At 46.3% G+C, this 13,343-nt stretch overlaps 1 protein-coding gene across 1 annotated transcript in view; it reads right to left on the reverse strand.

Annotated features, from left to right (window-relative positions):
* Window positions 1-12,789, reverse strand: part of LOC100354986 (pepsin-3) — a 28,450-nt gene extending 15,661 nt beyond the window's left edge. Inside the window, exon 1 of the mRNA XM_089308158.1 lies at window positions 12,626-12,789. Within this exon, the coding sequence (XP_089164284.1) occupies window positions 12,626-12,774 (149 nt within the window). The 5' untranslated portion in view covers window positions 12,775-12,789. The remainder of the gene's footprint in view (window positions 1-12,625) is intronic.
* Between the last annotated feature and the right edge of the window lie 554 nt (window positions 12,790-13,343).

Below are 13,343 nucleotides of genomic sequence, written 5' to 3' on the forward strand. Positions count from 1 at the left end.
GGAGCTTCATCCAGGTCTCCATGTGGGTAGTGGAGGTCATGTGGTCCCTTGCTGCCTTTCTTAGGCCATAAGCAGGGAGCTGGATTGGAAGTGGAGCTGCTGGGACATGAACCTGTGCTCATATGGGATGCTGGCATCCCAGGTCGTGGCTTTACTTGCTCCACCACAATGCCAGCCCTTCATGAATGGTTAGTGTAGAGTATTTATAGGTAAATAAAAAATTTTAAGTGCAAGTATCTGGTTCAGTGGTCACATTTCTGCTTGGAATGTCCACATCCTATGTTGGAGTCCCTGAGTTTGAGTCCTAGTTTTGCTACAATTGCAGCTTCCTGCCAATGTACACCTGGGAGGCAGCCAGGGATGGCTCATGAACTTGGGTTCTTGTTGCCCAAATGGGAGACTCACAGAGAGTTCTGGGCCCCTGATTTCAGCCTGGCCCAGACACATGTGCTGCACACATTTGGAGAATATCACTGTTTTTCTGTCAGATAAAGAGAAATGGAAATATTTTAAAAATGATTCATATCCCCATTATTCATAACTAACCAAAATTAATATTATAAATGAATATGTTTATTTATTTACAAATTTGGGACCAAATTGTATAGAACACACACTTGCTTTTAAAAGAAAAATGAAATGTTTATGTATTTTCCAAGTGATTTCTTGTAAGTCTACATAATGTTTAAGCTTTTATTTACTTTTAAAAATATTTGTTACCTGTTTGAGTGGCAGAGTGATAGAGAGGGAAAGAGCAGTAGAAAGAGAGTGATCTTCAATCCACTGGTTTACTCTTCAGGTGGCCACAGTGCCCCACGCTGCTTCAGGCTGAGCCAGGAGCAGAAACTGTACTTGGGTCTCCAATGTGGGTGGCAGGAGCCCAATCATTTCTTCCTTCCTCCAACACTTTACCAGGCACATTAGTATGGAATTGAATTTTCAGTAGAGCAGGTGGGACTTGAACCAGTGCTTAAGTATAGTATTCTGGCATCTCAGACAACAGCTTACCCTGCTATTGCTACATCGCCACACCCTGAACTTTTCTTCAAATGTAATATGCACACAGAGAAAAGTGCATATCATAAAGGAATATCTGGCTGGCGCCGCGGCTTACCTGGCTAATCCTCTACCTGTGGCGCCAGCACCCTGGGTTCCAGTCCTGGTTGGGGCGCTGGATTCTGTCCCGGTTGCTCCCCTTCCAGTCCAGCTCTCTGCTGTGGCCCGGGAAGGCAGTGGAGGATGGCCCAAGTGCTTGAGCCCTGCACCCGTATGGGAGACCAGGAGGAAGCACCTGGCTCCTGGCTTTGGATCGGTGCAGGTGCTGGCCGCAGCGTGCCAGCCGTAGCGGCCATTTGGGGGGTGAACCAACGTAAGGAAGACCTTTCTCTCTGTCTCTCTCTTTCTCTCACTGTCTAACTCTGCCTATCAAAAAAAAAAAAAAAAAAAAAAAAAAGGAATATCTGATGGATTTTTACAAACTGAGCACATCCATGAGTCAGATTGTTATTATGATAGAAAGATATCAGGGGAATGCAAATTTTTACAAAGAAAAGAGATTTATTTTGGCTTATGGTTCTAGATGGGGCAGTTCCCACTGGCACAGCCCAGGTGATGGAGTACTCACTGGCTGAGGCCTGAGGTGGTCCAGGGCATTATAAGTCTAGGGGAGGGAGTGCGCATGTCTGCGTCTTTCTCCTCTTCTTATGAAGTCACCAGAATTCAGTCATGGGGGTGCCACTCTAATGACCTAATCTAGTCCATCACTTCCCAGAGGCCTTACCCATAAACACTGGAGGTAGATGAAGTTTCCACCCAGTTAATATCATCAATTTAAGAGTGTAGGGACTAAAAATCCTGCTTGGTTTCAGAGGGACAACCATGTTCAAACCACAGCACCAGCAACCACAATCTAGATGGAGACACAAAGCATTGCAAGTAGCCCCAAAGTTACCACAGGCTCTTGCCAGTTGCCAGCAGCCCCCTAGACAAAGAATATCACTGCTCTAACTTCACACAGCATGTGTTCACCTTGCCTGGTTTTGTACTTTAGATAAATGGCACTGTATAACATGTGCTTTGTGTCTCACTTCTTTGCTCAGAATCATGTTTGTGAGATCTGTCTGTGGTGTGTGTAGTTGTAAGTTGGTTATTTTTCTTGCGATGTGTTATTCCACTATGATAATATGTATTTTATTGATCACTTCTTCAATTGATAGACAGTTGGGGAGGCTTCAGTTGTTGTTCTTATGAACAGTGGTCCTTGAAGACTCTCTACATGTCTTTTGGAGCACATATGTCTGTGCTTTTGTTTGGAATATATATGAGTGGAGTTGTTGAGTCACAGTGAGGCATTTGTGTAACTTTAGTAGAAAGTGCTACACAGATAAAAAGTGATTGTATCATTTAATTATGTCTGTAATGTATGGGAGCTTCCAGTTGCTTCATGACCTTGTCAACACCTGGCATCCATTTTAATTTTAGTAGGTGTAAGGAGAAATGTTATAGTTTTTATTAGTTATTTATTTGAGAAGCACACACATACAGACATGCACACAAAGACAGAGGTAGAGATTGAGACTGAGATAGAGAGAAGTATCCTATGCTCTCACTGCTGGTGAAGTGAGTGCTGAAGTGGGAGCTGATTGCTATTCGGGTCTCCCACATCGGTGACTAGACTCAAGCACTTGGGACATCATCTGCTGCTTTCCCATGAGGCTTAATCAGAAGTGAAACATTTAGGACCTGAATGGGCACTCCATCCCATGAATTTATAGAAGTCCCATCATGCATTTCTGACTCTTAAGCCAGACTTCTTTTTGGAGCAAAAAGGCATGTTAGGGATCAGCATAATTTTGAACTGGAAAAATGAAAACAGATCCTTGCTCCTTGCTGTGGTGAAACCCCCTCCTGGTATAAGGAGTGTGTAGAAAGGGACCAGGTCCAAAGAGAGACCAAGAAACTTGGGGCGCACATGTGTGTGGCCTATGAGGGACCCACTTCATGTTGACACTGTTTGAATGCTTTGGGCTGTTCTTTCTCCTGGGTGTTTGGTGCTCACCTTTCCTGCACAGTGCTTACATTTGTTCCACAGGCACCTGCAGGCAGGGGCTCACAGCCAAGGCCAGATCCATCTCTGTGGGGCCTGTGTGCCTGTGAGATGATGGGCTGCACTGACTGATGCCCTCCTCACTGCACCGCTGTTTCCTGCGTCATTGACTGTTCTGAGAGGCACCCAGTGGCTCCGTGACCTGTGTTTTTCTGAGTGCCCATCAGTTGCCATGAGCAAGGGCCTTGTGGATTTTCTGTGTCCTGCAGCTGGTCTTAGTGGACTGCCCCATCACCTGTCCCTACTCTTTCTACCCCAACAGGCAGTGTTACCCAGTGTGCCTGGGTGAGTTAGACCAGCTGCCATCATCCAAGGCTTCCAGGTAGGCCATGGCTCTCGGGGGCTGCTGTGTCCTGTCCCTCTGCTGACTGCAGCTGTGAGGAAGGAAGGTGGTGAATGGCCAGGTGTTCACTTGGACTGTGTGGGTGTAGGGCAGTCACTGGGTCATGGGCGTCAGGAGCAGTTCCTTGAGCCCACATCAGTGTCCCAGATGGGGTCCTAAGGAAGGAAAAACTCCTGCATAGACACTCCTTCCCCATGTGTCCACCATACTGTACACTTAGGATTTTATCTTTTCCAGTTTACTATATGCATAAAGTACCTTCCAAGTGGCTGATTTTACAGTTTCTAATCCTTTAGGAAAATGGTGAATTTTTAAATTGATTCATGGCTAGAATTTCCTCTTAGAAAATTTGTCTGTTAAACTCCTTTTACCTCTGCAAGTTATGGTCTGTCTGTGGACAACTCTACAGCTCTGTGGGTAATGGACTCCTGCTAGTGCTGTTGGGCTGGGGAGCCCCACTGAGCCCAGAAGTCCACTAGGTTAAGAAGATTGGAAACTTTATAGATTTTATTTCATTTTGACCAGTGCACACTCCTCTGCAAGCTGTTCACTGTCCATGCTCCTGAGTTCTGAGACAGTCTGGCAGCCGATGTGCTGAGTCTCTTGAGCATTTTAGCCATGTTATCTCACTCGCAAGCTCACAGCAGTGTTTGGCTATAGTTCTTGCTGCTCTCTCAGTTCTGCAGGTGGGCAAATAGAGGCTCTGATAAGTTCAGTTTCTGGTGGGGACTATTGGACTGAAGCCTGGGTCTCTCTCTGTTATCTTGACCCTGTGCTCTTTTGTGCTGTGCTCTCCTGCCTCTAGGTGGGAAACTGAGGCCCAAAGAGAGGACGGACAGAGCCCATCCCCTTCTCCTGGCACACACGACTTAGGCTGTGTTTATCATGCCTCCTCCTAACAAGAGCTCCTTTAAAGGAAAAACAACTTTTTAATTGAAGCAGAATCAGAACTGTTTACTTCTGATTAATTTAAGAGAACATGCGTGTGTGTGAGAGAGAACAGGTTTCCTTAGATAGAATTCCTGTCCCACACCACTTACGCATTGGAGTGTATGATTCTGTGTTATTAGCCTACTTATGGAATTTGCAACCAGCCTTACAATGTGTGTTTTATTTTTTTAACATAGAAACATTCTAGCTTTTGAATGCACCGTCTCCTGCTCACACCTTTGATGTTTTCTCTTCTCTCCCTGCCTCCCCCTCTGATTGCTTCTAATGTAGCCTCTTCCTACCTGTGCACTAGGCTCTGAAGATGCCCGAGACTCCTCAGACTTTAACATGCTTTTCAGTAAACTGTACTTTTTAGAGCAGTGTTAGGTTCATAGGAAAAGCCAGGTGGAAATTACACTCAGAGGAGCTATATGCCCTGTACAAGGAGACACCGTGAGATCCAGGCAGAGGCTTTTGCTAAGCTGCCTTCTTCCTTTTGTGGTTCCTTCTGGATCCTCTCTTCTGGAGGCAGGGGCAGGTTCTGGCCCAGGGTACTGCAGCCCTTGGGGTCTGCTCCCAGCAGCTTGTCCAGAGCCACCTTGGCCACCAGGGGGGCACCACATGCATCAGTCCCTGTCTCTCAAGTTCCCGTCTACTGTAGAGGAACTGCAGGGGCCTGCCTCTCATGGTGATGTGTATTTGGGCAAAGCTCCCAGGAATCTCTGGTGAGACAGCACGGTCCTATCAACTGCAGCTCCTTCATAGACCCTCTCCCTCTACCTCCAGAGTCCATGCAGCCCCTATGGCCACCACCCACCCTGGCTCCCAGCAGCACCCTGGGGAGACCCCAAGGGAGGAAGAGGCCACCATGCAAGCAGGGTCTGTGCTTGGGAGACTAGATAGAGGATAGTGTGCTGGAGACCCAGGGGAGAAGGCTGGTTCTGGGGCAGACCAGGGGCATTATGCCACAGGCTCTCTCCCACAGCTTCTTGGTGGGGATGCACACCCCCATGGCTGGATAGAAGACGCTCCCTTAAGGCATTTCCTAGTGCTGTGGGATTAAGCAGTTGTGTACTCCAGGATCACCCCTGGACCCCAAAGCTGCCTGTGACCTATGCGGAGGCAGCCTACAAAGGAGGAGGCTCACTGGGGACTGGGGCTCCCCTGGGACTGTGCCACCTGTTGCCTCTTGAGGTTTCCTGGTAAAAGGTGGTCTCAGTTTCCCCAGGCTGCCCTGCTCTTGCCCTTCTCACCTGTGGGAAGAGGGAATCCAGTTAACCCCTTGCTGACAGAGAAGCCTGTACCAGGCCAGGGCTGGGCTGGGTGGGGTCACCTGTGATCCCCTGGTGGCCGGTGGCATTGGGAGACAAAGTGAGAAGGGCAGATGCTAGAGAGGGCTCTGCAAGTTGGAGGCCCTGGGAAGAAGCCTCTGCAATGAATCCCTGGGCTGGTAGGCAGTGTTATAGGCCTGTCCTCAGCATAAACACCTGTGGGCAGGAAGGAAGCAATAGGTGAGGGAGGGTCAGGCTGCAACAATCAAGGTGGAGGCTCCAAGGGAGGGACTGACAGTTAATCCTGTGGGAGTCTCCTTTTTCCATGAAGTGCCTTTCTCCGATTGGTCCCTTTCTGAAAACCAGACCTAGATTTAACCAATCGGAGTATGAGCACAATAATAGCTTATCAGAAGGGAGTGTCTATCCTTGGTAAAATCAGGCACATTTAATGGACCTAACTAACTGCCCATTAACCAATCTAGCTTCACATTCCACCCCTCAGAAGAATGGGCCCTAACTACTGTTGGGGGTCTGGGGTGCCTGCTTCCCAGGATGCTTCATGATGAGAAGGGGTGTCATCGAGGGATAGAGTGGAGCATTTCTCTGAGGGATGATCTCAAGGTCCCTGGTAGAATGCAGATTTTCCTGGGGCCTCATCGGATGTACTGCCTGGAGTATGATGGCTTCTAGTTGTATAGCCCTCTGGAAGACAACTTTCTCCGTCCTCTATTTTGTCCTCTATTTTGTAAGCAGGCCAGGCAGTGGTGCAGAAAAAGATCAGGCCTTTTTCTTGGCTACAATTTGTCGTGGTGATTATCTGTTCTGATCATGCCTATAGGAATTCTATGTACTTCTTGTGCTTGGATATAGCTATTTTTCTCCACATTAGGGAAGTTTTCTGCTGTTATTTCATTGAATATGTCTTCTGATCCATCATCTCTTTCCACACCTTCAGGAACTCCTAGGGCATGATGCTTGGTCATTTCATTGTATCCCATAAATCTTGAATACGGCTTTTGGTTTTTCTAATTTTTCCTCCTTTCTTCGGAGCTGAGCTATTTCTGAAGATTTGTCTTCTATCTTGAGTATTCATTCTTCTCCCTCCCCAAGTCTGTTGTTAAGGCTTTGCTCTGTTGACATATTAGTAGATAGGTATCCTAGCACAGAGGAAAAACTGACATCAAGTTAAGGAGAGTTAAAATGAAACAGATCGTGGCAAAATTTCTGAGTCTGATTGGCATCTATGTCTTATGAACCTTGGCCTAGAACATAGTATGTTCCATACTTAGTTTGAAACTGTGTTTTTAATGAAACATTTTGCTATCAAAGCCCATTGGAGAAATGCTGCCCCAAATCCTTCCTATTGTAGTCTCTGGCACAAGAGAGAGGTCTCCATTCAATCATTGGCCTCTTTTATGAGTTCTGAGGTAATATCTCTAAGGGCATAAAGCCACATGGGAGTTTTATGATACATTTAAATACTTTCAGGTGGAGCTTAGTATACATATCCTCATGGCACCTCCCCCCCCCATCATCCTGGATGAAACATGAAGTGTGTGTGTGTGTCTGTCTGTCTGTCTGGTGATTGACAAGCAGGAGGATATTATGTCACATGGGATAGGGTCTTGTGAATTCCACATACTTGCAGCTCAGCAGATCCTTCCCTAGCTGTCTGTCTATCCCATATCATCACCTGCTCAGAGATTTCCAACTCTTAGTCTTAAGGGGATGCTGAGTAATTATGATGCATCTTCTGTATCTTCATTTTTTAAAAAGGATTTATTTATTTATTTGAAAGGCAAAGTTACATAGAGGCAGAGGCAGAGAGAGAGAGAGAGAGAAAGAGAGAGAAAGGTTTTCCATCTGCTGGTTCACTCCCCAGATGACTGCAATGGCTGGAGCTGTGCCAGTCTGAAGCCAGGAGCCAGGAGCTTCTTCTGGGCCTCCCACATGGGTGCAGGGGCCATTTTCTGCTTTACCAGGCCATAGCAGAGAGCTGGATTGGAAGTGGAGCAGCCGGGTCTTGAACTGGCACCCATATGGGTTACTGGCCAGGGGGTTAACTTGTTGTGCTACAGCGCCGGCCCCTAATAGGCAGATTTTTTAAATGGTATCATGAGGCATAGCAGGATCTTTTGCTATTATGATAGAAAGACTCACTAAGGAGTTTTCCTGCCAGTGGCAACTTCTAGAGAGAATCAGAAGAGAGAGGTAAAACAAGTCTGCTATAAAGTGAAACAGCCTTAATATGACAAAAAATCAAGATTTTACTTATCTTTTTTCTTTTTCAAGAGGTATTTGAGATCTTCCATTGGTCCACAAAAGAAGGAAGAGTTGTTTTCTGTGTGCACCCAAAAAGACTCAAGTAGTAGAAGAATCTGAGCTTACACTGAGGACTGCACAGATCCTTTGTGTGGTCCTTTGGACAGAGCAGATGAATATTATACCCACTGGGGCTAGTGCTCAGGCACTGATTGCCATCAAGGAGAAGAGCTCAGCTGAGCAGAATTACTTCCCTTTTGAATAAAAAAAAAAAAAGAGAGATTTACCATGCCAAACCTGGGTGTGTCACCTTTGGCACACCCTTAACCCTGAAGAACTGCACAGAGCTCTCTGGCCACACCCACCACAAGCCTCTAGAGATTCACCAAAAGCAGACAGTCCACTTAATCTAGAGTCATAGTATAACGAGAAAAGCTACCACAGTGAGGAAAAAAAAAAAAAAAAAAAAAAGAAGAAACCAAAGAATATCTCCACAATGCCAAACAACAAACACAGAAACAGAGGAAACAGGAACAAGGAAGACATTGTGACGCTCCCAAATGAACATGACACTCCAATACAAGACTATGAAGGTGATGAGATAGAAGAAATGCAAGATCAGATTTCAAAAAATTTATGATAAGAACATTTAAAAGTTATCAAAAACAAATGCATGAACTACAGAAATCCATACAGGACAGGACAAAAAATCTCGTGAAAATGAAATACCTTGAGGATTAATTTAGATGGGTGTAGCCAAAGAGCCTGCTATTTAGTGAGGCATCCTCTTGTTAGTCATTGATGTCCTTTAGTTTATGAAAATCTTGCACCTGGTGTGGAGTTTGAACTTAACATGGCTGTCCCAAAGTCAGCTTGATGGTTTGCACCACCAAAAGTGCTGTAGTAGCAATGGTCCTTAAGCTTGCAGGTCATCCTGCAGCCACTGGAACTATCTGTTTAGATAAGTATGCCAATGGTCATGGATGTGGACCTAGTTTCTGAGTCTGTAACCTAGAGCACCCCCTCTTTCTCTGCTACAATCATAGTGACTGACTTGTACCTAGTACAGTTACTAGTGCTGCAGTCACTGTTAATCCTTTGTAAGGCTTCTGCCATTCCTTTGTCCACTAAAGTAAGTACACATAAAGCCCCTAACAGTGTTTAGCTATCAATCCCAATCATGGAATCCATATTCTTCAAGAGCCCACCATTAGCTTTTGTGTGTGTGTGTGTGTGTCTGTGTTGGTCCTCTTCATAATAAATCCTCCATTCTCTTAAGTGAAGCACACTTTCCTGGGGTCAGATTATGTCCTAAGTATTCACCTCTTGTTTAGAAATTTGATCTTTGGTTGGGGAAACTCTGTATCCTTGTTTCCCTAGAAAGTTTAAGACCTGGATGGGACTTTCATCTGAGTCCTCCTGGAGGAACTGCCAATGAGAATATGAGAATACCATTTACACATTGTAGAATTCTATCATTCTTTTTTCCCCCAAAGAAACCTTTTATTTAATGAGTACAAATTTCATAAGTACAACTTAGGGAATACAGTGATTCTTCCCACCATACCTGCCTTCTCACCCCACCTCCTCCTCCCTCTCCCATTTCCAGTCCCGTTCTCCATTGAGATTCATTTTCAATTAACTTCGTACTCAGAAGACCAGCTCTATACTAAGTAAAGATTTCAAAAGTTTCACACACACACACACACACACACACACGAAACAGAACAAATTTTACAGTTAATTCTCATAATACAACTCATTGAGGATAGAAGTCCTGCATGGGAAATAAGTGCACAGTGACTCCTGTTGTTAATTTAACAATTAACACTGTTATTTATGACATTGGTGATCACCTGAGGCTCTTGCCATGCACTGCCAAGGCTGTAGAAGCCCTTTGAGTCTACAAACTCCATCAGTAATTAGATAGGGCCATAAGAAAGTGGAAGTTCTCTCCTCCCTTCAGAGAAAAGTACATTCTTCTTTCCACTGGGGTCTCCCTCACAGAGATCCTTCACTTAGGAATTCTATTTTTTGCCACTGTGTCTTGGCTTTCCAAGCCTGAAATGCTCTCATGGGCTTATCAGCCAGTCCAGAGTGCCTTAAAGGCTGATTCTGAGGTCAGAGTGCTGTTTAGGGCATTTGTCATTCTATCAGTCTGCTGTGTATCCTGCTTCCCATGTTGGAACATTTTCTCCTTTTTAATTATATTTTTATTACCAGACACTTGATCTTATTTGTGTGATCCCTTTGACATTTAATCCTATCTATATGATCAATTGAACACTTAATATGATCACTTTAACATGTAAAATGGCATTGTTACCACCAAGTTTAATTGGATTCAGAATTCCATGGCAAGCTTTTAGCTTTACCCTTAGGGTTAAATCCGTGCCCAGCCCAACTTTAAATCTGTGTCACATGGGGCTCAGCGTGGATGGCCAGCCTGGAGCCCTTTGGCAAAGCCTGACTTCGGACCCCCACAGGCTTTTTGCTCTATGAATCTATCTGACCATGTTTGATTCCTCTCTTATCCCCCAGAGATAGAGCACTATGTCCTGTGTTTGAGTCTTAGTAGCTGCCTGGGCAAGGCCTGGAGTGAGAGCTGTGAGAAGTCTGAGTGGTCAGGGTTCCCAGCATCAGCTGGTGCTGGGCATCAAGGGGAGGGCAGAGTACTCATCACATGCAAGCCTGGAGCAGTAGGTGGAGGGCACCCACAGGTTGGAGGAGCCAGTGTCAAAGATGACTGAATTCCTGAGGGGGGGTTCCAACGCTGATGGTGCCAAAGGACTCAGCCTGCCAGGACCAGGACAGCACAGCTCAAGGACCTGGGATATCCCATTCAGTCCTTCCTAGAGACCAGCTCCGCTGTTCACCTCTCCATCTTCTCCTTCCCTCTTCTCTCCTCCCCACCCAGTGCACCCTCCTTCAAAACCCTGCCCTTGTCTCCACTCCCCATCGATGTCTTCTCTGATTACTCCGTTATTGCCTCTGTTCTAATAAATTAATTAAATAGTTATGCCTTTTGGCTTTTCTAATTTGACTTCACCTCACAAGCTGATTTGTTTGTCTTCCTCTCTCAAATATAAGCCCCAGGACTTTGGCTTGCTTATTGTTGTGACCTCAGCATGTGCAGGGCTTCTGGCATTTGCAGGTGTTTTGTAAGTATTTTTGAAATGAATAAAAATGCTCTGCCAAGGGTCTGTGCTAAGCACTCCCAGAAGCTCTGTGGTACTAATGCCTTGGTCCTCCCATGGATGGTCACCATGAGTGGGTCAAGTCTATAGGCCTGTATGCTGTGAATTAGAGAATGTAAATCACTTGCCCGAGATCACCAGACCTGGAGGTATTATAGTCCCCATTTGCAGCAGGTCTGGTGGATCTCAGAGGCCTCCCCTTGACCACAGGCAAGGCTGCTTTGTGCCCTTGGCCATGTGCTATTTACATGGAGTACACATGGTGTGTACTGAAGTCCAGAGCATGCCATTGCTTCCCAAATAAAATAATCATATAGTGTTTGAGGCTCAAATTTGATAATACCACCCAATTGATTGAGATCAATCTTCAGTAATTAAGGTTCATGCTGTGTTGTCCTCTGGACTTAGGGTGGTCTGCCCCACTCATGAGCCCACAGCCTATCTTGGCACCACTGCCCTTCCATCTCCACCTTTCCGTTGTACTCTGTTTTTCCTTCCTTACATGTGCTTGGCTCCCTGTGCCCACAGATTGAGCTCTCTGGAAATCTCTCCCCACCTGGAAACTCCTGTTCTTTCTTCACTGCTCCCAGGAGGCCTCCCTGCCTTGCAGGAGCTAATTACTCCCTGATTGACATCTTCAATTGGTGGCTCTCATCCTAGTCTGACTTCTTATTGGGTACTGAGGCTCAGTGAGATAATCTTTGTTTGTTCCGCTACCCAACTGTGTTTCCTCACTATTGTCCTCTTGGGCCCAGCACATAACCTGACATGTAACAGGGAATTCAGTATAAATAAATGTTGAAGGAATGAATGAGTGATGAATTTGATTATGAGTTTTCCCAACTATCCTAGGGCTACTGATACCAGAGCACAGTCCCAGGCTGTTATCTAGGCCCCTTGTTCACCCTCTCTGCTCCTGGCTCAGTCCTTGTGGCTGCCCCTTCCCCTGCCCATGCACTCGCTTCCAGGTAGTTCTCCAGGCTCTCAGTGGACACCGAGGCGAAGGTCTCTTTGGGGAAGTACTTGGTGGCCAGGTTGGGGGTGTGAGTTTTCAGGTAGTCCTTCAGCAAGCCCTTCTCAATCAGGTTCTTCCTCAAGGACTTCTTTCTGACCAGGGGGACCCTGGGGCAGAGCATTGGTGCAGGCATGGTTACGGGAGGAGCGGCCACTGGGCATGGATCATGTTTGGGGGGATGCTACAGAAGCCGGAGGACGAGGAAATTGGTCTGAGAGAGAAGGAGGAGGGGAGAAGCTCCTATCTGTTACCCCACAGTGCATGGAGGGGAGGTGACTGCTGGCCATTTATAGGGCTGAAGCCAAACTCTGGTTGCATCAGGGGCCTGGGCTGTTAACCACATGCATTGTGGCCACCAAAAAGGGCAGAATGAGAGTCAGTGAAGGAAGGCTCAAGATGTTGGAACAAAGGGAGGAAGGGAAGGGGGGATGGGAGGCGGCAGAGTGCTGTAAGTTGCCTCTTGAAGCCGCTCTTTCCACAGCCTGACTCTAGGCTCACTTGTGGACGATGCACTCTGAGCCAGCAGGCTGAGTAGCAGCCACTTCGTGGATCTTCCTGGCTCCCAAGTCAGTGGGGAAGGCAGGATGAGTGGACGGTGTAGAGCAGCAAGGATGAACTGCTGCTAATATATGTATGGGCCAAGTCATGGCTGTAATAGCCCTTATCAGTCTCTAAATGCTGCCTGCTATCACACTCCCAAACAGAACAGCTTTGGATAAAGGCAGTCACACCTGGAGTTAGGTTCTGAGAAGTTGCTAGTTGAGTAGCTTTCCACTAACACCGCATCCCGCAGATGGAATGCACCTGCTGAGGACCCACCAGCTGTAGAATATTGGCTATGACTTTCAGAATGAGAAAGGTCTGTGTACAACTTTCCAAGCTTGGTGTTTTGAAAGAATTAGTGAGAATTTCACAGAACACAGTATTGAACTGATGTTGTAGGATGAATGGGCTGTGTACCCTGATATGTCCCAGTGGGATGGATGGTTCTGGTAATTTGAGAGCAGCTGCCCAACTTATCAGTGATGCCACTGCTGAATCTGCCACCCAGAGCGTGTGGGCAGTCAGTGGTTTTGGGGGAGCAGGACCTGCTTCCCTGTGTAGATGGATTCATGTAGGTGAGACTTTATGAGATCTGTGTATAAGGAAGTAGATTTGGTTTCTATCCCTTATTCTTGGATCATCATTCCCTCCTCAAAGGACAGAATTCTCTTCT

This window comes from Oryctolagus cuniculus, chromosome 1 (assembly GCF_051225735.1).
Source record: "Oryctolagus cuniculus isolate XC-2025 breed Fujian yellow rabbit chromosome 1, ASM5122573v1, whole genome shotgun sequence".
Taxonomy (NCBI): domain Eukaryota; kingdom Metazoa; phylum Chordata; class Mammalia; order Lagomorpha; family Leporidae; genus Oryctolagus; species Oryctolagus cuniculus.